Source organism: Canis lupus, chromosome 5, assembly GCF_003254725.2.
Source record: "Canis lupus dingo isolate Sandy chromosome 5, ASM325472v2, whole genome shotgun sequence".
Classification (NCBI taxonomy): Eukaryota; Metazoa; Chordata; class Mammalia; order Carnivora; family Canidae; genus Canis; species Canis lupus.
In genome coordinates this window covers 32,431,378-32,445,677 of record NC_064247.1, presented here as the reverse complement: position 1 = coordinate 32,445,677, position 14,300 = coordinate 32,431,378, and the positions used below count along the sequence as shown (strand labels likewise).

General features: G+C 58.8%; 2 protein-coding genes across 7 annotated transcripts; one reads left to right on the top strand and one right to left on the bottom strand.

The window, feature by feature from the left end:
• The first annotated feature begins 3,848 nt into the window (after window positions 1-3,848).
• On the top strand, window positions 3,849-8,772 carry PLSCR3 (phospholipid scramblase 3). 3 transcript variants are annotated; one of them, XM_025428580.3, is made up of 8 exons: window positions 3,849-4,313; window positions 4,534-4,710; window positions 5,009-5,250; window positions 5,343-5,385; window positions 5,494-5,714; window positions 5,986-6,147; window positions 7,690-7,851; window positions 8,037-8,772. In XM_025428580.3, exons 2-8 carry the CDS (start codon window positions 4,704-4,706, stop codon window positions 8,091-8,093), a joined length of 894 nt encoding a protein of 297 aa, XP_025284365.1. In that variant the 5' UTR covers window positions 3,849-4,313; window positions 4,534-4,703; the 3' UTR covers window positions 8,094-8,772. The 3 variants fall into 3 exon arrangements, with proteins under 3 accessions (XP_025284365.1, XP_025284366.1, XP_048966108.1); XM_025428581.3 differs by having other exon boundaries at window positions 4,530-4,710; XM_049110151.1 differs by having other exon boundaries at window positions 3,857-4,710; window positions 5,494-5,651.
• Window positions 8,731-14,246, bottom strand: TNK1 (tyrosine kinase non receptor 1). 4 transcript variants are annotated; one of them, XM_025428578.3, is made up of 12 exons: window positions 14,051-14,246; window positions 13,814-13,884; window positions 13,498-13,689; window positions 13,206-13,361; window positions 12,801-13,084; window positions 12,303-12,576; window positions 11,088-11,182; window positions 10,629-10,796; window positions 10,312-10,391; window positions 9,786-10,084; window positions 9,607-9,702; window positions 8,731-9,523 (listed from the first exon to the last, which is right to left on the bottom strand). In XM_025428578.3, the coding sequence occupies exons 1-12, from the start codon at window positions 14,244-14,246 to the stop codon at window positions 9,410-9,412; spliced, it is 2,025 nt and encodes a 674-aa protein (XP_025284363.2). In that variant the 3' UTR covers window positions 8,731-9,409. The 4 variants fall into 4 exon arrangements, 3 of the variants coding, with proteins under 3 accessions (XP_025284363.2, XP_035572253.1, XP_025284364.1); XM_035716360.2 differs by having other exon boundaries at window positions 10,629-10,676; XR_003128335.3 differs by having other exon boundaries at window positions 9,470-9,523; window positions 9,786-9,942.
• Window positions 14,247-14,300: the final 54 nt, after the last annotated feature.

The following is a 14,300-nucleotide window of genomic DNA, read 5'->3' as shown; positions in this document are numbered from 1 at the left end:
TCTGTGACTATCATAAAAAAAAATAATAATAATTAAAATAAAATAAAAACCAAAGCAAAACAAGCCAGTGTGGCTCAATGGGTAGTGATGCAGGGCCCCAGATGCTCAGCGTAGGCTTTTGCAGGAAGTGTTAAGCACATGGAATTCATCTGTAAGTCAACAGTAACTTGTTGAAAGGTTAAGGTAAGCATGCTAGGATCTGTTTTATGCATTTCAAAGACCTGGAGAATGCATCAGAGGAAGGCAAGGATGGCTGTGGGGAGACCAGTCAGGAGGCTCAGGTAGGAGATGATGGTGGTGGCTTGGCTTAGGGTTGAAGAGGTGGTCAGAAGGGCCCAATTCAGAATATACTTTGAAGGTAGTACTGATAGGACCCGCTGATGGATCAGACTTAAGGGGTGAATGAGCAGGAGACTTCTGGTCTGTACCCCCAGCTGGCTGGAGGCACCATTACTCAGATAAGAAAAACTGAGGGAAGATATGGGGGGAGGCAGGTGTGCAGGGCAGTTTTGGGCAGGGTTGCTTCTGAAATGCCTGGGATGCATACAGGCATGTAGCTGGGGAGCTCAGGGAAGATCTGGACTCAGCTGTCCTCAGCACCCCAACTCTAGCCAATCTTTCTTCCCATCTCTTCGCCATAATCGCCCTTGGAAGGATCTCATAAGTCACTAGGGAGTCCTAGTTGCCCGATCCAATGGGTGACTTTCCATCTCGTCTACCCAGTTTAAATCAATGGTTTTCAAATTTTAATGAAAAAAAGTTAGAATATATATATATATATTTAAATGTCAGCCTTGTTACTTTCCATTTCTGTGTATGTTTCATCAAGTGCATATCTGGTTTGTTGGAGGTGAATGCTTAATTTTTCTGACGGTCTGCATTCTAAAAAGTATGACTATTTCTCTAAATGAGAAAAATTTTAGGTAATCTCATGAAGCCCCGTATCTTTACTTACAATCAGCATACTTTTAAACCTAGGATTTCAGGGATCCTTGGGTGGCGCAGCGGTTTGGCGCCTGCCTTTGGCCCAGGGCGCGATCCTGGAGACCCGGGATCGAATCCCACATCGGGCTTCCGGTGCATGGAGCCTGCTTCTTCCTCTGCCTGTGTCTCTGCCTCTCTCTCTCTCTCTGTGTGTGACTATCATAAATAAATAAAAATAAATTAAAAAAAAATAAAAATAAACCTAGGATTTCGGGCAGCCCCGGTGGCTCAGCGGTTTAGCGCCGCCTTCGGCCCAGGGCGTGATCCTGGGGTCCTGGGATCGAGTCCCACGTTGGGCTCCCTGCGTGGAGCCTGCTTCTCCCTCTGCCTGTGTCTCTGCCTCTCTCTCTCTCTGTGCCTCTCACGAATAAATAAAATATAAAATAAATAAATAAACAAACAAACCTAGGATTTCTATCCCACCCTACTAAGCTCCAGACTCCCGTAGCAGCGACAATGTTGGCAGAATGTTCTGGGGGGGACCTGAAGGATGCGGTGATGTGGAGGGGGAGGGCCATGTTCCAGACGCAGGCAGGAGCTTTCCAGGCAGCCCTGAAAGCAGAAGAGAGCCCGGTGCATTTGAGACCTGAGAGAATTCCTGGTGGCTGGGCTTGATGGCCAAGAGGGGGCAGTAGTGAAAGATGCGCAAAAGGACAGGCCAAATACTGGATGGCCTTGGGCTGAGGTGTTTGTTAGGCTCTCTTCTGAGGGCAGTGGGCAGCCATGGAAGCATTTATATCCAGGGAGGAGGCACGATTTGAGGTGTATTAGTAAAGCACAATATTTTAGTGAGGACCACAATAGAACCGCAGAGGGAACCTCCAAAGTGGCCCAGAGTGCCAGTGGCAGAGCCAGCACTGAACCCCAGGCTCCAGGCTCCCAGTCCAGGGCTCTTGCTGCATTTCCATCGTTCACCCCAGCCTGTGTGGGACAGGGAACAACCAAGTGGAGGAGACCCCAACATCCAGAATGGCAACCCTCTCTGTAATGTGATTCCCTAATACCTCAGCTTTGACCCTGCCAGTGGGCAGGGTTCTCGTGGAGCCAGGGTAAATAGGCCTGCTTGGTAACTGTCCCTATTATTACTGCACAGTGCCTCCAGTTCTCAGCAGTCCTGCAACGTAGGGGGAAGTGAAGCCAGCAGAGTTGGAGCAACTTGTTCTAGATCACAGCTGGGGCTGATGTAAGCTGGGATTCCAACTTCTGTCCAACTCCTGAGCTAAGTTCTTTCCTTCTTTTTCTTTTCTTTTTTTTTTTTAAAGATTTTATTTATTTATTCATGAGAATAAATTATTATTATTTATTCATTATTCTGCCTCTCTCTCTCTCTCTATCATAAACAAATAAGTAAATCTTAAAAAAAAATAAAAATAAAAAAAAACAGGACCCTTCTGTATATTCCTATCAAATGCTAACATATAGTAAGTGCTCACTAAATCTTTTTTGAAGAACTGAATTTCTGTATATTTATATGTTTGGGTGGATGCTGGTCCATGGTTTGGGCCACATAGAATCTGAGATACTGCGATGCCTGGATGGCTCAGGGGTTGATCCCAGGGGTCCTGGGATCAAGTCCTGCATTGAGCTCCCTGCAGGGAGCCTGCTTCTCCCTCTGCCTGTGTCTCTGCTTCTGTTTCCCTCATGAATAAGTGAATAAAAAAAAAAAAAAAGAATCTGAGGTACTGAGGGAAACCAGCAGAGAGGTCAGGCACTTGGGTCTGAAGCACATGATGAGTGAAGCTGTGGGAGCAGGTGACCAGCCCAGAGGAACATGGACATGGGCAAAGGAGCCCCGTACCACCAAATTTGCTTTTTCTTGCATTCATCTTGATGGGTGACGCCTCCACCTGCCTGGTCACCAGACAGGTACCCGAGGTCATCCTGAACTCCTCACCTCCACATCTCACCCCTCAAACAAGTTCTCTATTATTGTCTAGGTGTCCTCCAGGTCTGCCACTTGTGTCTGTACTAATAACACAGCATCCTCTCCTCCTGGCTACCATCAACGACCCAGACCATCGTTCTTCACCTTGCAGCTTAAATGGTTTTTCTAAAACACAAATTTGGCCTTCTTTTTGGGTCTTAAAATCATCTTTCGGGGCAGCCCCGGTGGCTCAGCAGTTTAGCGCCGCCTTCAGCCCAGGGCATGATCTTGGAGATCCGGGATCCAGTCCCACCTCAGGCTCCCTGCATGGAGCCTGCTTCTCCCTCTGCCTGTGTCTCTGCCTCTCTTTGTGTGTGTCTCTCATGAATAAATAAAATATTTTTAAAATTTTTTTTTTTTTTAAATTTATTTATTTATGATAGGCACACAGTGAGAGAGAGAGAGGCAGAGACACAGGCAGAGGGAGAAGCAGGCTCCATGCACCGGAAGCCCGATGTGGGATTTGATCCCGGGTCTCCAGGATCGCGCCCTGGGCCAAAGGCAGGCGCCAAACCGCTGCGCCACCCAGGGATCCCAAATAAAATATTTTTAAAAAGAAATCCTCTTTCAGTGGGCTCCCTGTGGACCCGGGCGCCAAGTCCCAGCTCCCACCTGCCTTGCGCACACATGGGCTGGCCTCCGTCTGTAAGGTCCTCTCTTGCCCCTCGGCCTGTGGGTCCCAAGGCTCAGGACCGCCTCACCCCTGCGGGCCTCTGCTCGGGACCCAGCAGAAGCGACTCCTCGGGGAGAAGGCTTTCCTGCTAGCCGCGCTCCTCCTCTGCACCCCCCCCAGCCCCACTGCGCGCACACTCATTGTTGACACCGTTTGGCGGCCTGTCACCCACGTGGCCGGGGGCTCCTGCGGGCAGTCCTGTCGTTGCAAGGTGCCCGCGTGGGTGACTGCGACGTCACGGAGAGGAGCCCGCCAGGCAATCCCCCAGGGGACAGAGGGGGAGCTGGGGGCCAGCCCTGGAAGCCAATGAGGGAGAGGAAGGGTGTTCCGCTGCGTCAGCGGGGCCCCGCACCGCCCTCGAGAGGAGGAGCCTGGGGTCCAGCGCAGCGCCAGCTGCCCTCGCTTCCCACCCAGGGACACGGAGGCACTCTGTTCCCGGGGACCTGGCGGGGTGGCAGGGCCAGGTCTCCGTCGGCGGCCCGCCCCAGGCCAGCTCCCCCTGATCCCCCGCGGCGGAGCAGAGGCGGCGGGGACGCAGACCGCACCCGACAGCCGGCGGTCAGCGGTCAGCGGCCCCGCAGAGCCGGCTCCCTTTCTGCGCAGGCGCGCCACCCAGGCCGGGAGGGGCGGGGCTCGGACGGGTCGAGGGGCGGGGTCAGACCCCGGGCCCGCCTCCTCCAGCTCCTGTGAGCCACGGAGTGCTGGGCACCCCAGCTATCCCAGGGGCTTCAGGTGAGCGGGGGAGGAGGGGGCGCCGAAGGGTCAGGAGGCCTCCCTGGAGGTCCGGCCGTCGGTCAGGCCGCGGGTCCACCTGCCTTGCCGTCTGTCAACCGCCGCCTCCACGGAAAATGGGAGAACAAAGGGAGGGGGCGGTTCTGGGGCCCCCGAGGGAATCCAGGGTCCCAGGTACCCCGCCCTGCACGCTGACACTTTCGGTTTCTTCCTGAGTCAGAGGCGCCGCCCGAGGGACCCTGGGCCGGCGCGGGCGCAGCTGCCTGTCCGCGTCTGCCTGTCCGTCTTTGTGTCTGCCTCTGTGTCTGTCTGGCTGTGCCCGAACTTGCTTCTACCTCTAAAACTGAGCGTCTGGGACCCCGCCATCCCGTCATCTCTCGCCCCTCTCCCATGGCAGGTAAGTGGGCGCCGCGCTGAGAGTCCCCGTTATCCCCCCCACAGACTGGGGAGCTGGGCATCGAACACATCCTCCGGGAATGTGCTCCGACTGGCTGCGTGGGGCCCCTCCCTTCCTCCCGGGAGCCGCCGCCCTGCTCCCCCGCCCCATCTTGCTCAGCCTCTGCCCATCGCATTCTCCCCCTTCCCTGCAGCCCCGCAGCCCGGCCATGGCCTAAGGGGCGGCGGGGGGGTGGGGGGAGGATGAGGCGGGGGGGGGGGAAGCTTTCTGATCCCCTCTCTTCCCCTCCCCACCACAGGCTACTTGCCCCCCAAAGGGCACGCCCCTTCACCCCCGCCTCCCTACCCTGTGACCGCTGGGTACCCGGAGCCGGCGCTGCACCCCGGGCCTGGGCAGGTGCCTGTGCCTGTGCCCACCCATGTACCTGCTCCCGCGCCCGGCTTCTCTCTCTTCCCCTCGCCCGGCCCCGCAGCCCCAGGGCCTGCTGCCCCGTTCTTGCCATTGCCGGGGGTGCCTTCTGGCCTCGAATTCCTGGTGCAGGTGAGTGGGAAGGAGGGGACGGGAGCGACGAGGAGGGGACCCTGGCGTCCAGGCCAGCCAGCTAACATTGGTGCCGACCTGACTCTTTCCAGATTGATCAGATCTTGATTCACCAGAAGGCCGAGCGAGTGGAAAGTGAGTGGAAGGAGGAGTAGGTTGGGCCTCATCCCGGGGGCAGAGAGAGAGGGCCCTCGGGCAGGTGCCTGTTCCTGTGCCTGAGCCTCGGCCTGTCACCCCTGGCAGCGCTCCTGGGCTGGGAGACCTGTAACCGGTATGAACTGCGCTCTGGGGCAGGACAGCCCCTGGGTCAGGCAGCGGAGGAGAGCAGCTGCTGTGCGCGTCTGTGCTGCGGCGCCCGGCGGCCCCTGCGTGTGCGCGTGGTGGACCCCGGGGATCGTGAGGTGCTGCGCCTGCTCCGCCCCCTGCACTGTGGCTGCGGCTGCTGCCCCTGCGGCCTCCAGGAGGTGGGCGGGGAGGGCTGGGGCCAGGGAGGGGTTTGGGTGGGCGGCAGGCCGTGATGGGGGGGCCCTTGGGTGGAATCTGGACCACCCAGAATGAGGCGCGGGGTCCAGTGTGGCCCCGGTGGGCGCAGGCAGATGGAACGCGAGGTCAGCGAGGGGAGGTGACAAGGAATGGGAGGTCTTGGCAGGGCAGACGGGTGACAGAGCCCGAGCGGTGAGAGCTTGGGCCAGGGTGCCCTGGCTCGGCAGTCACCCTGTCTGCCTCCCACTCCAGATGGAAGTCCAGGCTCCACCCGGCACTACCATTGGCCACGTGCTACAGACCTGGCATCCCTTCCTCCCCAAGTTCTCCATCCAGGATGCTGACCGCCGCACGGTGCTGCGTGTGGTGGGGCCCTGCTGGACCTGTGGCTGTGGCTCAGACACCAACTTTGAGGTATTGTGAATAAGGGGAGATTCCTGGGACCTTCATCAACCAAGACGGTGGCTTCTGTGAATGAGACAGGATGGCCAACACTAAGGTCCCTGAGGTCATCAGTCTGAATCCACTGTGACTCCTGTCCTGTTTCCAGTGTTCCTTCATTCAGAAAGGGTTGCCCCTGTGGTCTTAAGAAAGGAAAGCTTGGTAAAGAGGGTTTCATCGTAAGGACCAAAGCTGATTGTTACCCTATGTGGAAGGGGGCAAAAAACCTAGGCTTGATTCAGGGCAAGTCCGCTGTGGGCTGGACCATGTGGCTGCTATGCATGACTTTGTGAGCCTCAGACTCTGGAGTAAACAACAATTTTAATTGCTAACATCCTGTGGCTTGCCCTTCCAACCTATGATCCAGTGATGTATATCCTTGTCAACATGCATTCTATCACCAGCCTGGAGCACCCAAGCGGTGACAGTTTCAGGGTGAGGCCGGGGAAGCGCTTTCATTTCTAGAAGACAAAGGCATCTCACAGACACTCGGGTTCTTTAAGGGACCATCAGCAGTGCAGATAAGGGCAAAATAACAGGTGGAAGCCCATGAACTTTCCGAGGCTTTGATGAGGTGTCTGGCCTAAGCCTACTTTTAAAAATCACCTCATCTTGGTAGGTGGGTGGAGGTTCAATGATGGGAAGATCACTGGGTCTTCTGCATGGGAACCCGTAGACTGTGGGGCCCTCCCTTGTACATAATCAGGAAGGGTCCTTATTTGGGGCTCCACTTGGGACCGCAGAGGGCTGGCTGGGAGAGGCCCTGCCTAGCTTGAGACGTGTGGGCAGGAAGTGCCACAGAGCTGTGGGACAGCGGGGGAAGGGCACGGGAAGGGCATAGTTCTAACCACGGAAGAACGAGCCTAGGAAAAGGACCAGGGAATCCTGTGAATCACCACCCACAGCAGCAGGGCCTGTTGCTGCTGGACCCAGAGAGGCCCGTGGAAATCATGGTCCTCACAGGCCACTGACTGCTGCCCTCTCACCCCATAGATGGGTTTGGATCCCCTTTGGATGAAGCTTGCATAACAGATTAGAGGAAAGATTCCTTCCGGGAGCCACAGTCTTCCAGGAGCCTGGTTGGCTGATGGAGCGCAATGCCCCCCATCCCCCCCAATCCCCCAGGCCCTTTTGACCAGGCTACTTTGTTCAGGGCACCAACTGTACCAACCATGCCTGGCAAGTACTCTGGTAATGGAAACAAAGCTAGCATGCAGCCATCCACTGTGATGAGTCCATTGTGCTTCCATTTCTCCCACCACTGATGATCAGTTCCCATGTATGGCCTCTCAAGGACAACACAACAGAGTCCAAATTCTGAGTTTTGCTATACACATGCAGCGTGACCTAGGGTAACTCAGTTTCTCCAGGTGTCACATGGAGACCTAAGGCTGTTGGAAGGATTACGTGTACAGACTAGATGGTTCATGTGTGGTGACTGTGGGAGTGGACTGGGAGGCAAGGGAGATCAGTCCATCCCCCCCAGCTGGGTCCTGTACCCTCCCACCCCACCAGGTGAAGACCCCAGATGAATCCCGCAGCCTAGGCCGCATCAGCAAGCAGTGGGGGGGGCTGCTCCAAGAAGCCCTCACAGATGCAGATGACTTCGGCCTGCAGTTCCCTCTGGATTTGGACGTGAGGGTGAAGGCTGTGCTGCTGGGAGCCACATTCCTCATTGTGAGTTGGCTGCCCCGCCTCCCCTCCTGCTACTCTGCTCTCACTCAAGGCTGTGTGTACTCCCTGGCTTCCAGCTCAGAGAGGGTCAGGGACAGACTCTCTGGGGGCTTGCGGTGCCTGCCCTGGGTGGTGAGAGCTGAACTGGGCCAGCCCAGGCATGTGTGTTGATGGCGCCCTCTCTTCAGGACTACATGTTCTTCGAGAAGCAAGGCGGTGCTGGGCCCTCAGCCATCACCAGTTAGAGGCCACCCGGGGTGAGGAGACCATCACCTCAACCAGGACCCCAAGATGGCCACCTGTCCTGGCCCCTCCTCAGAGGCAGCTCTTTCCCTCAATGTACACCGCAAGGGACAGACAGGGATGCCCGAGAGTCTAGGGGCCACAGTGTCCTGCCCCTTACCCTAATTCTCTGGCCTCCTTCACCTTGGCCCCCACAGAAGGGTATGTATGAGAGCCCTTCCCCTGCTACCTCCCAGCACTGTCTCTGGAGATCCCCCAGCACACAGGCATATCAGCTTTCAAACTTTCCCTGCCTTCCCCTTTCTCCCACCCCTCCTAACCTCCCCCCTGCCCGTTCCAGGGTCTCTGCTCCAGACATGGTCCTTGGAATCCAGGGCCCTGGGGTTTGCTGACAGAGCTGGGGTGGGGAAGGGTACACAGCAACCAAAGATGGACTGTGCTCTCCCCCCCGAAATCAGCTTGGCCAATGAGTTCAGACTGTGGGGGGCTCTCCACCTCCCCGTGAACAGCTATAGGGCCTATGCTCCGGTGCCAACTTCCTTCCCCCCCTCAGGCCCTGCCCGCAGCTGGCACTTGCTGCAGCCCCTGTGCCTTACATAAGCACCCCATCCTTCCCTGCCCTAGGAAGGAGACTACATCTTTGTATGTTATATTCATATAAACTTTGTAACTTTTTGGATACTGGAAGATGTATGTAATGGGAGAGAGTAGAAGAGAGCTGGTATGGGAAGAAACCAAGGGATGGATGACGGCTGGGCTGGGTGGGGGCTGGCCTGTTTCATCATCCATGCTGCCAAGACCCAGTGTCCTTGATTTCAAGAGGGCACCTTCATCATCCATTATGGTCCTGGACCAAGCCAGGGCAGTATGGGCCACGCACCCCAAGTCAGTACAGTTGCTTCTAGCATCCAAGATGGCTGCGCCCACAGAGTCCGTGTGGGAGCGGAGGGCAGTTCACAATGGCTGTTCCTGCGGTCCAGCGTGCCCATTGGCTTGTTCTCTAGCAAGTGGAAGCTTCCTGCGGATGTGATGTGTGGCAGCTCTGTCCCTCCAAGTTCTCTTGGTTCGGAATGTGGTAGGCAGACCAGACTAGATCTTTCTAGGAATCAGCCGAGGGAGCTGGAGCCCTCAGAGGCCCAGGGGCATAAGGGCAGGAGCCACTCGTCAGTGCGCGACCCTGGGCTCCTCCTGTTCCTGCCTAGGGCACCATCTGCCCAGGTGGGACATTCTGCCTCCTGACAGGGCCTGTTCTGGTTCTGCTGGTCCCACGCGGTCAGGCCCTTGATCCAGGCTGGTATCCAACCCCCAGGGGCAGAGCTCAGGGCCGGGCCAGGACATAGCGACTGGCAGCCGAGAGATCCCACTGGTAGTGTTCCAGAATGCGTCGGCAGTCAGCTCGGGAGCGGCTACTCAGATGGAAGAGCTGGTCCACCTGCGGAGGTGGGAGGGAGGGCGGTGGCTGCCAGAGGGCAGGAGCTGGAGGAGTGGGAACCCCAGAGAAGGGCCCGGCCTTACCTTGAGGTTCCGGATGGCAGAAAGCGTGTCTCCCCCGGTGGCCCTCAGCGCGGCCTGGCACTCCTGGTGGGTGACTCCATGCACGCTCAGCTCCACCTACGGGGCACAAAGCCTGGCTCGGCCCACCGCCCTGGCCCGGAGCCCCCTCTGGACACCAGGCCATGTTGGAAAGCCCTCACCTCCATAATCTGCCTCTGCAACTCGGAGTCCAGCGAGAGGCCTCCAGAGGGGACGGTGGCTTTGCTAGCTCCAGATGCTCCCGAGGGGTGACCGTGAGGGGGTTCTCTTTTGGGCCAGGGAGGCCGCTCCCTGGGGGGCTGGCTGGGCTGAGAAGGGCTGCAGGCAAAGGGAGGTCGGGATGGCAGGCCTGGGGGTCCCTGGGGCACAGCTCTGGCATGGCGAAGTTCGGGGGGGCTTGAACCACCCCCTGTGGGGCGGGGGCCCAGGGACAGAACGGACTCCAGACTCTTGGAAATAACTGTACAGTTGAGAGAAAAAGAGCTTGAGAGGAAGCCCGGATGTGGGGCCCTGCCTTCTCCCCTCTCTGTGGGCGACTCTCAGGGTGGCCCCCCGCAAGGGGCCCAGGAAGCTGTGCTGAGCAGACACCAGAGCCCAGGTGGCAGGAGCTGCAGGGCAAGGGCAGAATCGGAGGGTTCTGGATGTACTCAGAGACCGAGGAGGCCAGGTCCCCAGCGCCACACCCACCTTTCATCTTCTGCAGGGGCATGTTCCTTCTCTGGCCCCCAGCTGGAGGTAAATCCCGAAGCTTTGCCTTCCCGCGGTCCCTGGTGCAGGGAGCAATGATCACCGTCACTTTCCACGCCTCCACCCTACCCACCCACAGCAGTGTCCCCTTCCCCAGGGAACTCTGCGGGGCTCTCCCTGGGCAGGCCTAGACCCAGGCAGGAGGCTCCAGCTGGGAGGCAAGTCCTGGCCCCCTCCCTGAGCTCCCCTTCCAAAGCAGTTGCTGGGCTAGCCTCCCCCAGCCCGGCCGTGTCCCCTCAATTCTTTCGGGGGCTCACCCATCTATGTTTCCCTGGCGCCGCTCGCCCTGGGCCGGGGGGAAGACTCTGTGGAGTAGGTGGGGAGCTGGTGAGCCCCCCGAGTCTGCCAGCGTCACTGCTGAGGCTGGGAAGCTCCCCACTTTGAGGGTGCGGCCGTTCTGGCCCTTCCAGGTTGTGGAATCAGGGCTGTGGGAAGAGGGGATAGAGGGGGGCTGGGCTTGGCCCACATTTAACCCACAGAGCTGCATCTGCCTGGAGGAAAGGAAGCTTCCCCCCACCCCCCACCCCTGGAACACAAAAGGGCTCTATGGGCTTGGTGGGCTCCAGTGGGAGTGCTCGCTCAGGGGCCCAGCGGGGAAGATGGGAGGCAGAGGGTCAGGGCTCAAGGAGCTGGGGAACAGTGCATTGGGAGCAGGGGCAGGGAGGCTAGCTGGGAGTCCTCATCCTGCGGACACGCGGGAGGCATGAGGCTCTCACCTGCCCTCGATGATGGTGACAGGGTCACCCGTCTGCATTCTTAGGGCGCCTGGCTCCATGACATCCCTCACACAACGTCCCTCGGGAGGCCAGGCCTGCAGAGACAGTCAGATGGGTAATCTCGTGGGAGCAGGGAAGGAAGGAGAGATGCTTCCCTATGTACCCACCTATCAGACCCACAGCAGTCATGGCCTGTGTCTTGGGCCAAGGGTGGGACTCTGTCCCCCGCCTGTAATCCAGCAGGGGAGGCCTACCTGGAGTCCATGCCACACTGGACACAGCCCAGGGGCCAGAAAGCAATATAGAAGGGGGCCCTGTCAGTATCTAGAACCAAGGGGAGAGTCATCCCATATGCTGCTTGTGCTCCACAAGCAGTTCTGCCACCGGCCAGTGCCTCTGAAATTTTTTTATTTCTTTCCGGCCCCATTGCCTTGACCCTGAGCCAGACATCATTTCCTTCCTGCTTTGCAGCCATCCCCACCTACCTTCTCTTCCCACGTTCAGTGTTCAGTATCCTCCCTCCTGTCCCTTCTTGCACCAAGCCAGAGTGATAGAGCATGTAAAGTTGGCTTGTCACTCCCCTGCTCAGAACCCTCCCATGGCTCCCAGGTGCCCTCGAAGTAAAGACTATGCTTCAACAACAGAGGTTAATGATTTACGGGACAGGGCTCTTAGGTCAACTGTTCAAATCTCGACTCCTCTGCTCGCAGTGTGGAGTTAGGCAAACCACTTAAACCTTAACTGCCCCATCTGTAAAGTCCATGTAATAATGGCCTTTCTGGGTTATGAGAATGAAATGGGTAATTGTGCAAGAAGGATACTCTTAGTACAGTCCGGTCCACAGATCAAGAGCCTGGTGTAAGCTCTGGTTATCTATGGTTCCTTCCATATCCCTCCCTGGGGCATCCCTGAGATCCTGTGCTCTCTGCCCCCCGGCTGCCCACTGACCTTCTTTACCTCTGCCTGTCAAACACCTGCAGCAGCCTGCTGTGCTGTGTGCCTCCTTCCCTGGCCCAGCCCCAGCTCCTCACCATTCAGCCTGCATCTGTGTACCCCAGCTGCCTCCCTAGGGCTCTGAGCATCCTGCAGATGGAGCCAGAATCTATAGGGCCTTCCCAGACCCCAGCCCAGGAGTATGTTAGTCCTGTGCAAGGGACTGGGGCTAAAAAATGGGGAAATGAGTCTGTGGGTCCATGGGGATGCAGGGGCTCCCACCTCTTGGAGCAGCCCCTCCAGGTTGGAAAAGCTAGGCCGGTCGGCTGGGTGGGGGGCCCAGCAGCGCAAGGCGAGGGCGTAGAGAGCTCTGGAGCAGAGGGGAGGCCGAGGCAGCCGGGCCCGGTCCTGCTCCAGCCGCTGCAGGATGAGGTACGGGGAGAGCCTGGCCCAGGGCTCCTCGCCCCCAGAGAACATCTCCCACAATGTCACCCCAAACATCCACACGTCCGACGCAGAAGAGAAGGCCCCCTGGCGCAGGCTCTCTGGAGCACACCTGCGGAAACGGAGCTGAACCCAGTCCCTCTCCCCCAGCACGTGATTTCCGCGGCGCCACCGCCCTCAGGGACCTCCTTCCTGACCCCTTCCAAAAACCTCGTCCCAGCCTCCCGAGAAGGACCCTAGCTTGCCCGTGTGCCCCTGCACCGCGCGGAGCCGGCCACGGCCCTCCGGATCCGCCCTCCTCCACTCCCATCGCCCCCGCCCAGGCGGGGCCCTCACCAGGCGTAGGGGATGGGGCGGGGCCCGCCCATGACGTAGCGGCCCCGCGCACCGCGCAGCGGGCGCACCAACCCGAAGTCGGCCACCTTGACGGTGCGCGGGGATGCCAGCAGCAGGTTGCGCGTGGCCAGGTCACGGTGCACCAGCCCCCGGGCCCCCAGGTACGCCATGGCCCCCGCCAGCTGCCGCAGGAAGAGGCAGAGCAGGGCCACGGGCAGCGGCGGTGTGGGCGGCGGGGCGGTGAGGCGCGCATGCAGGGAGCCCAGCGGCGCCAGCTCCATCACCTGCCGGGAGCCTGGGCCTGAGCGGAGGGTGGGGGGTGGGGTGGGGGAGTCCCCGCTGGGCTCTGGCCGCCTGCCCTCCCGTCGCGCAGCCCCCTGGGAGCCGCTGTCCGGCTGTGCTCACCATCTGCAGAGGCTGGCCCAGGACCAGGCCGTGTAGACGCAGCACGTGTGGGTGCTCCAAGCTCATCATGACTGACACCTCTCGAAGGAAGTCCCCCAGCTCTGTGCCCATGGGGCCTTCAGGACCCACCCGGAGGGACTTGACAGCCACGGGGACCTGGGGTGGGGGGCGCAAAGGATGCTATCTGGTACCCTAGGGAACAGCTATGCAGGCCCAGGGCAGAAGCGGCAGGCAGAACAGGGGGGTAGCTGGCCCCAGCACCCGGGATGAAGGAGGCCCCCCAGATACTCACACTCTGGCCGCTGGGCAGTGTCCATACCCCCCGGTTCACCACTCCAAAGCAGCCAGAGCCCAGCAGCTCCCCTCTGCACACAGCACTGTCTGGGATCAGACACTTGAGCCCCCCTTCCTGCTCAGGGAGGGCTGGGAGGCTGTCTGAAGGTGGGATGGTCTCCTTCTGCTCAGGTGTAAATCCCCCAAGGATCTGAAGCAGGGGTGGGAAATTGAGTGTGTAGAACTCTGTGCACTCCTCCCTGATACTCGGCCCACCCCAGTCTGGAGCCTGAGCTGGCCCTTTGAGTCCATCGCCCCCACCCAAAAATGCACACCTTGTACACCCAGTTCTTAGTCTTGAGTCCCGAACGGTGCCTCTTCAGAGCTTCGGCGAGTCTTCGCTGGGCTGGGGAAGGGCAGAACCAGGAGAGTGGGGTTACATGGTGGGTGGTGAGGGAAAGTGGGGGGATGCAGAAGGATTTACAGGCAAGAAGAGGGCTGGTGTGGGGGGTACTTAGGAAGTACCAGGCTGAGGAAGAAGAGACCAGGGCTTGTGGGCAGGGGCCTCTCACCAGGCCGGCCCATGCCAATGCCATCCAGGTCCTCGGGCCTGACAAAGTCGAAGTGCTCTGGCCGGGTAACATTAAGCTCCTCGAGGATGGGTCGGTAAAACTGGGCTAGCTGGATGTCCCGAAGCAGCCGCAGCAGCCACAGTGAGCTCGCCTCAGGGAGCATGTCTGCAGAAGGCTCCCTTGAAGGATGATGCATAGCCCACGGTAAGCACTTGAGACCCCGAGACAACAGAAACACGGCCACCAGCTC

What these genes read in the sequence shown, in the direction of transcription:
- TNK1 (XM_025428578.3), bottom strand. Translation starts at nt 14,246, where the DNA reads ATGCATCATCCTTCAAGGGAGCCTTCTGCAGACATGCTCCCTGAGGCG. An exon ending in CTAAGAACTGGGTGTACAAG is followed by an intron (nt 13,690 to 13,813) that starts GTGTGCATTTTT and finishes CCCCTGCTTCAG; the next exon opens with ATCCTTGGGGGATTTACACC. An exon ending in GCCCCTGCAGAAGATGAAAG is followed by an intron (nt 10,085 to 10,311) that starts GTGGGTGTGGCG and finishes TCAACTGTACAG; the next exon opens with TTATTTCCAAGAGTCTGGAG.
- PLSCR3 (XM_025428580.3), top strand. An exon ending in GCCCCTGCGGCCTCCAGGAG is followed by an intron (nt 5,715 to 5,985) that starts GTGGGCGGGGAG and finishes CTCCCACTCCAG; the next exon opens with ATGGAAGTCCAGGCTCCACC. An exon ending in TGGGAGCCACATTCCTCATT is followed by an intron (nt 7,852 to 8,036) that starts GTGAGTTGGCTG and finishes CCCTCTCTTCAG; the next exon opens with GACTACATGTTCTTCGAGAA.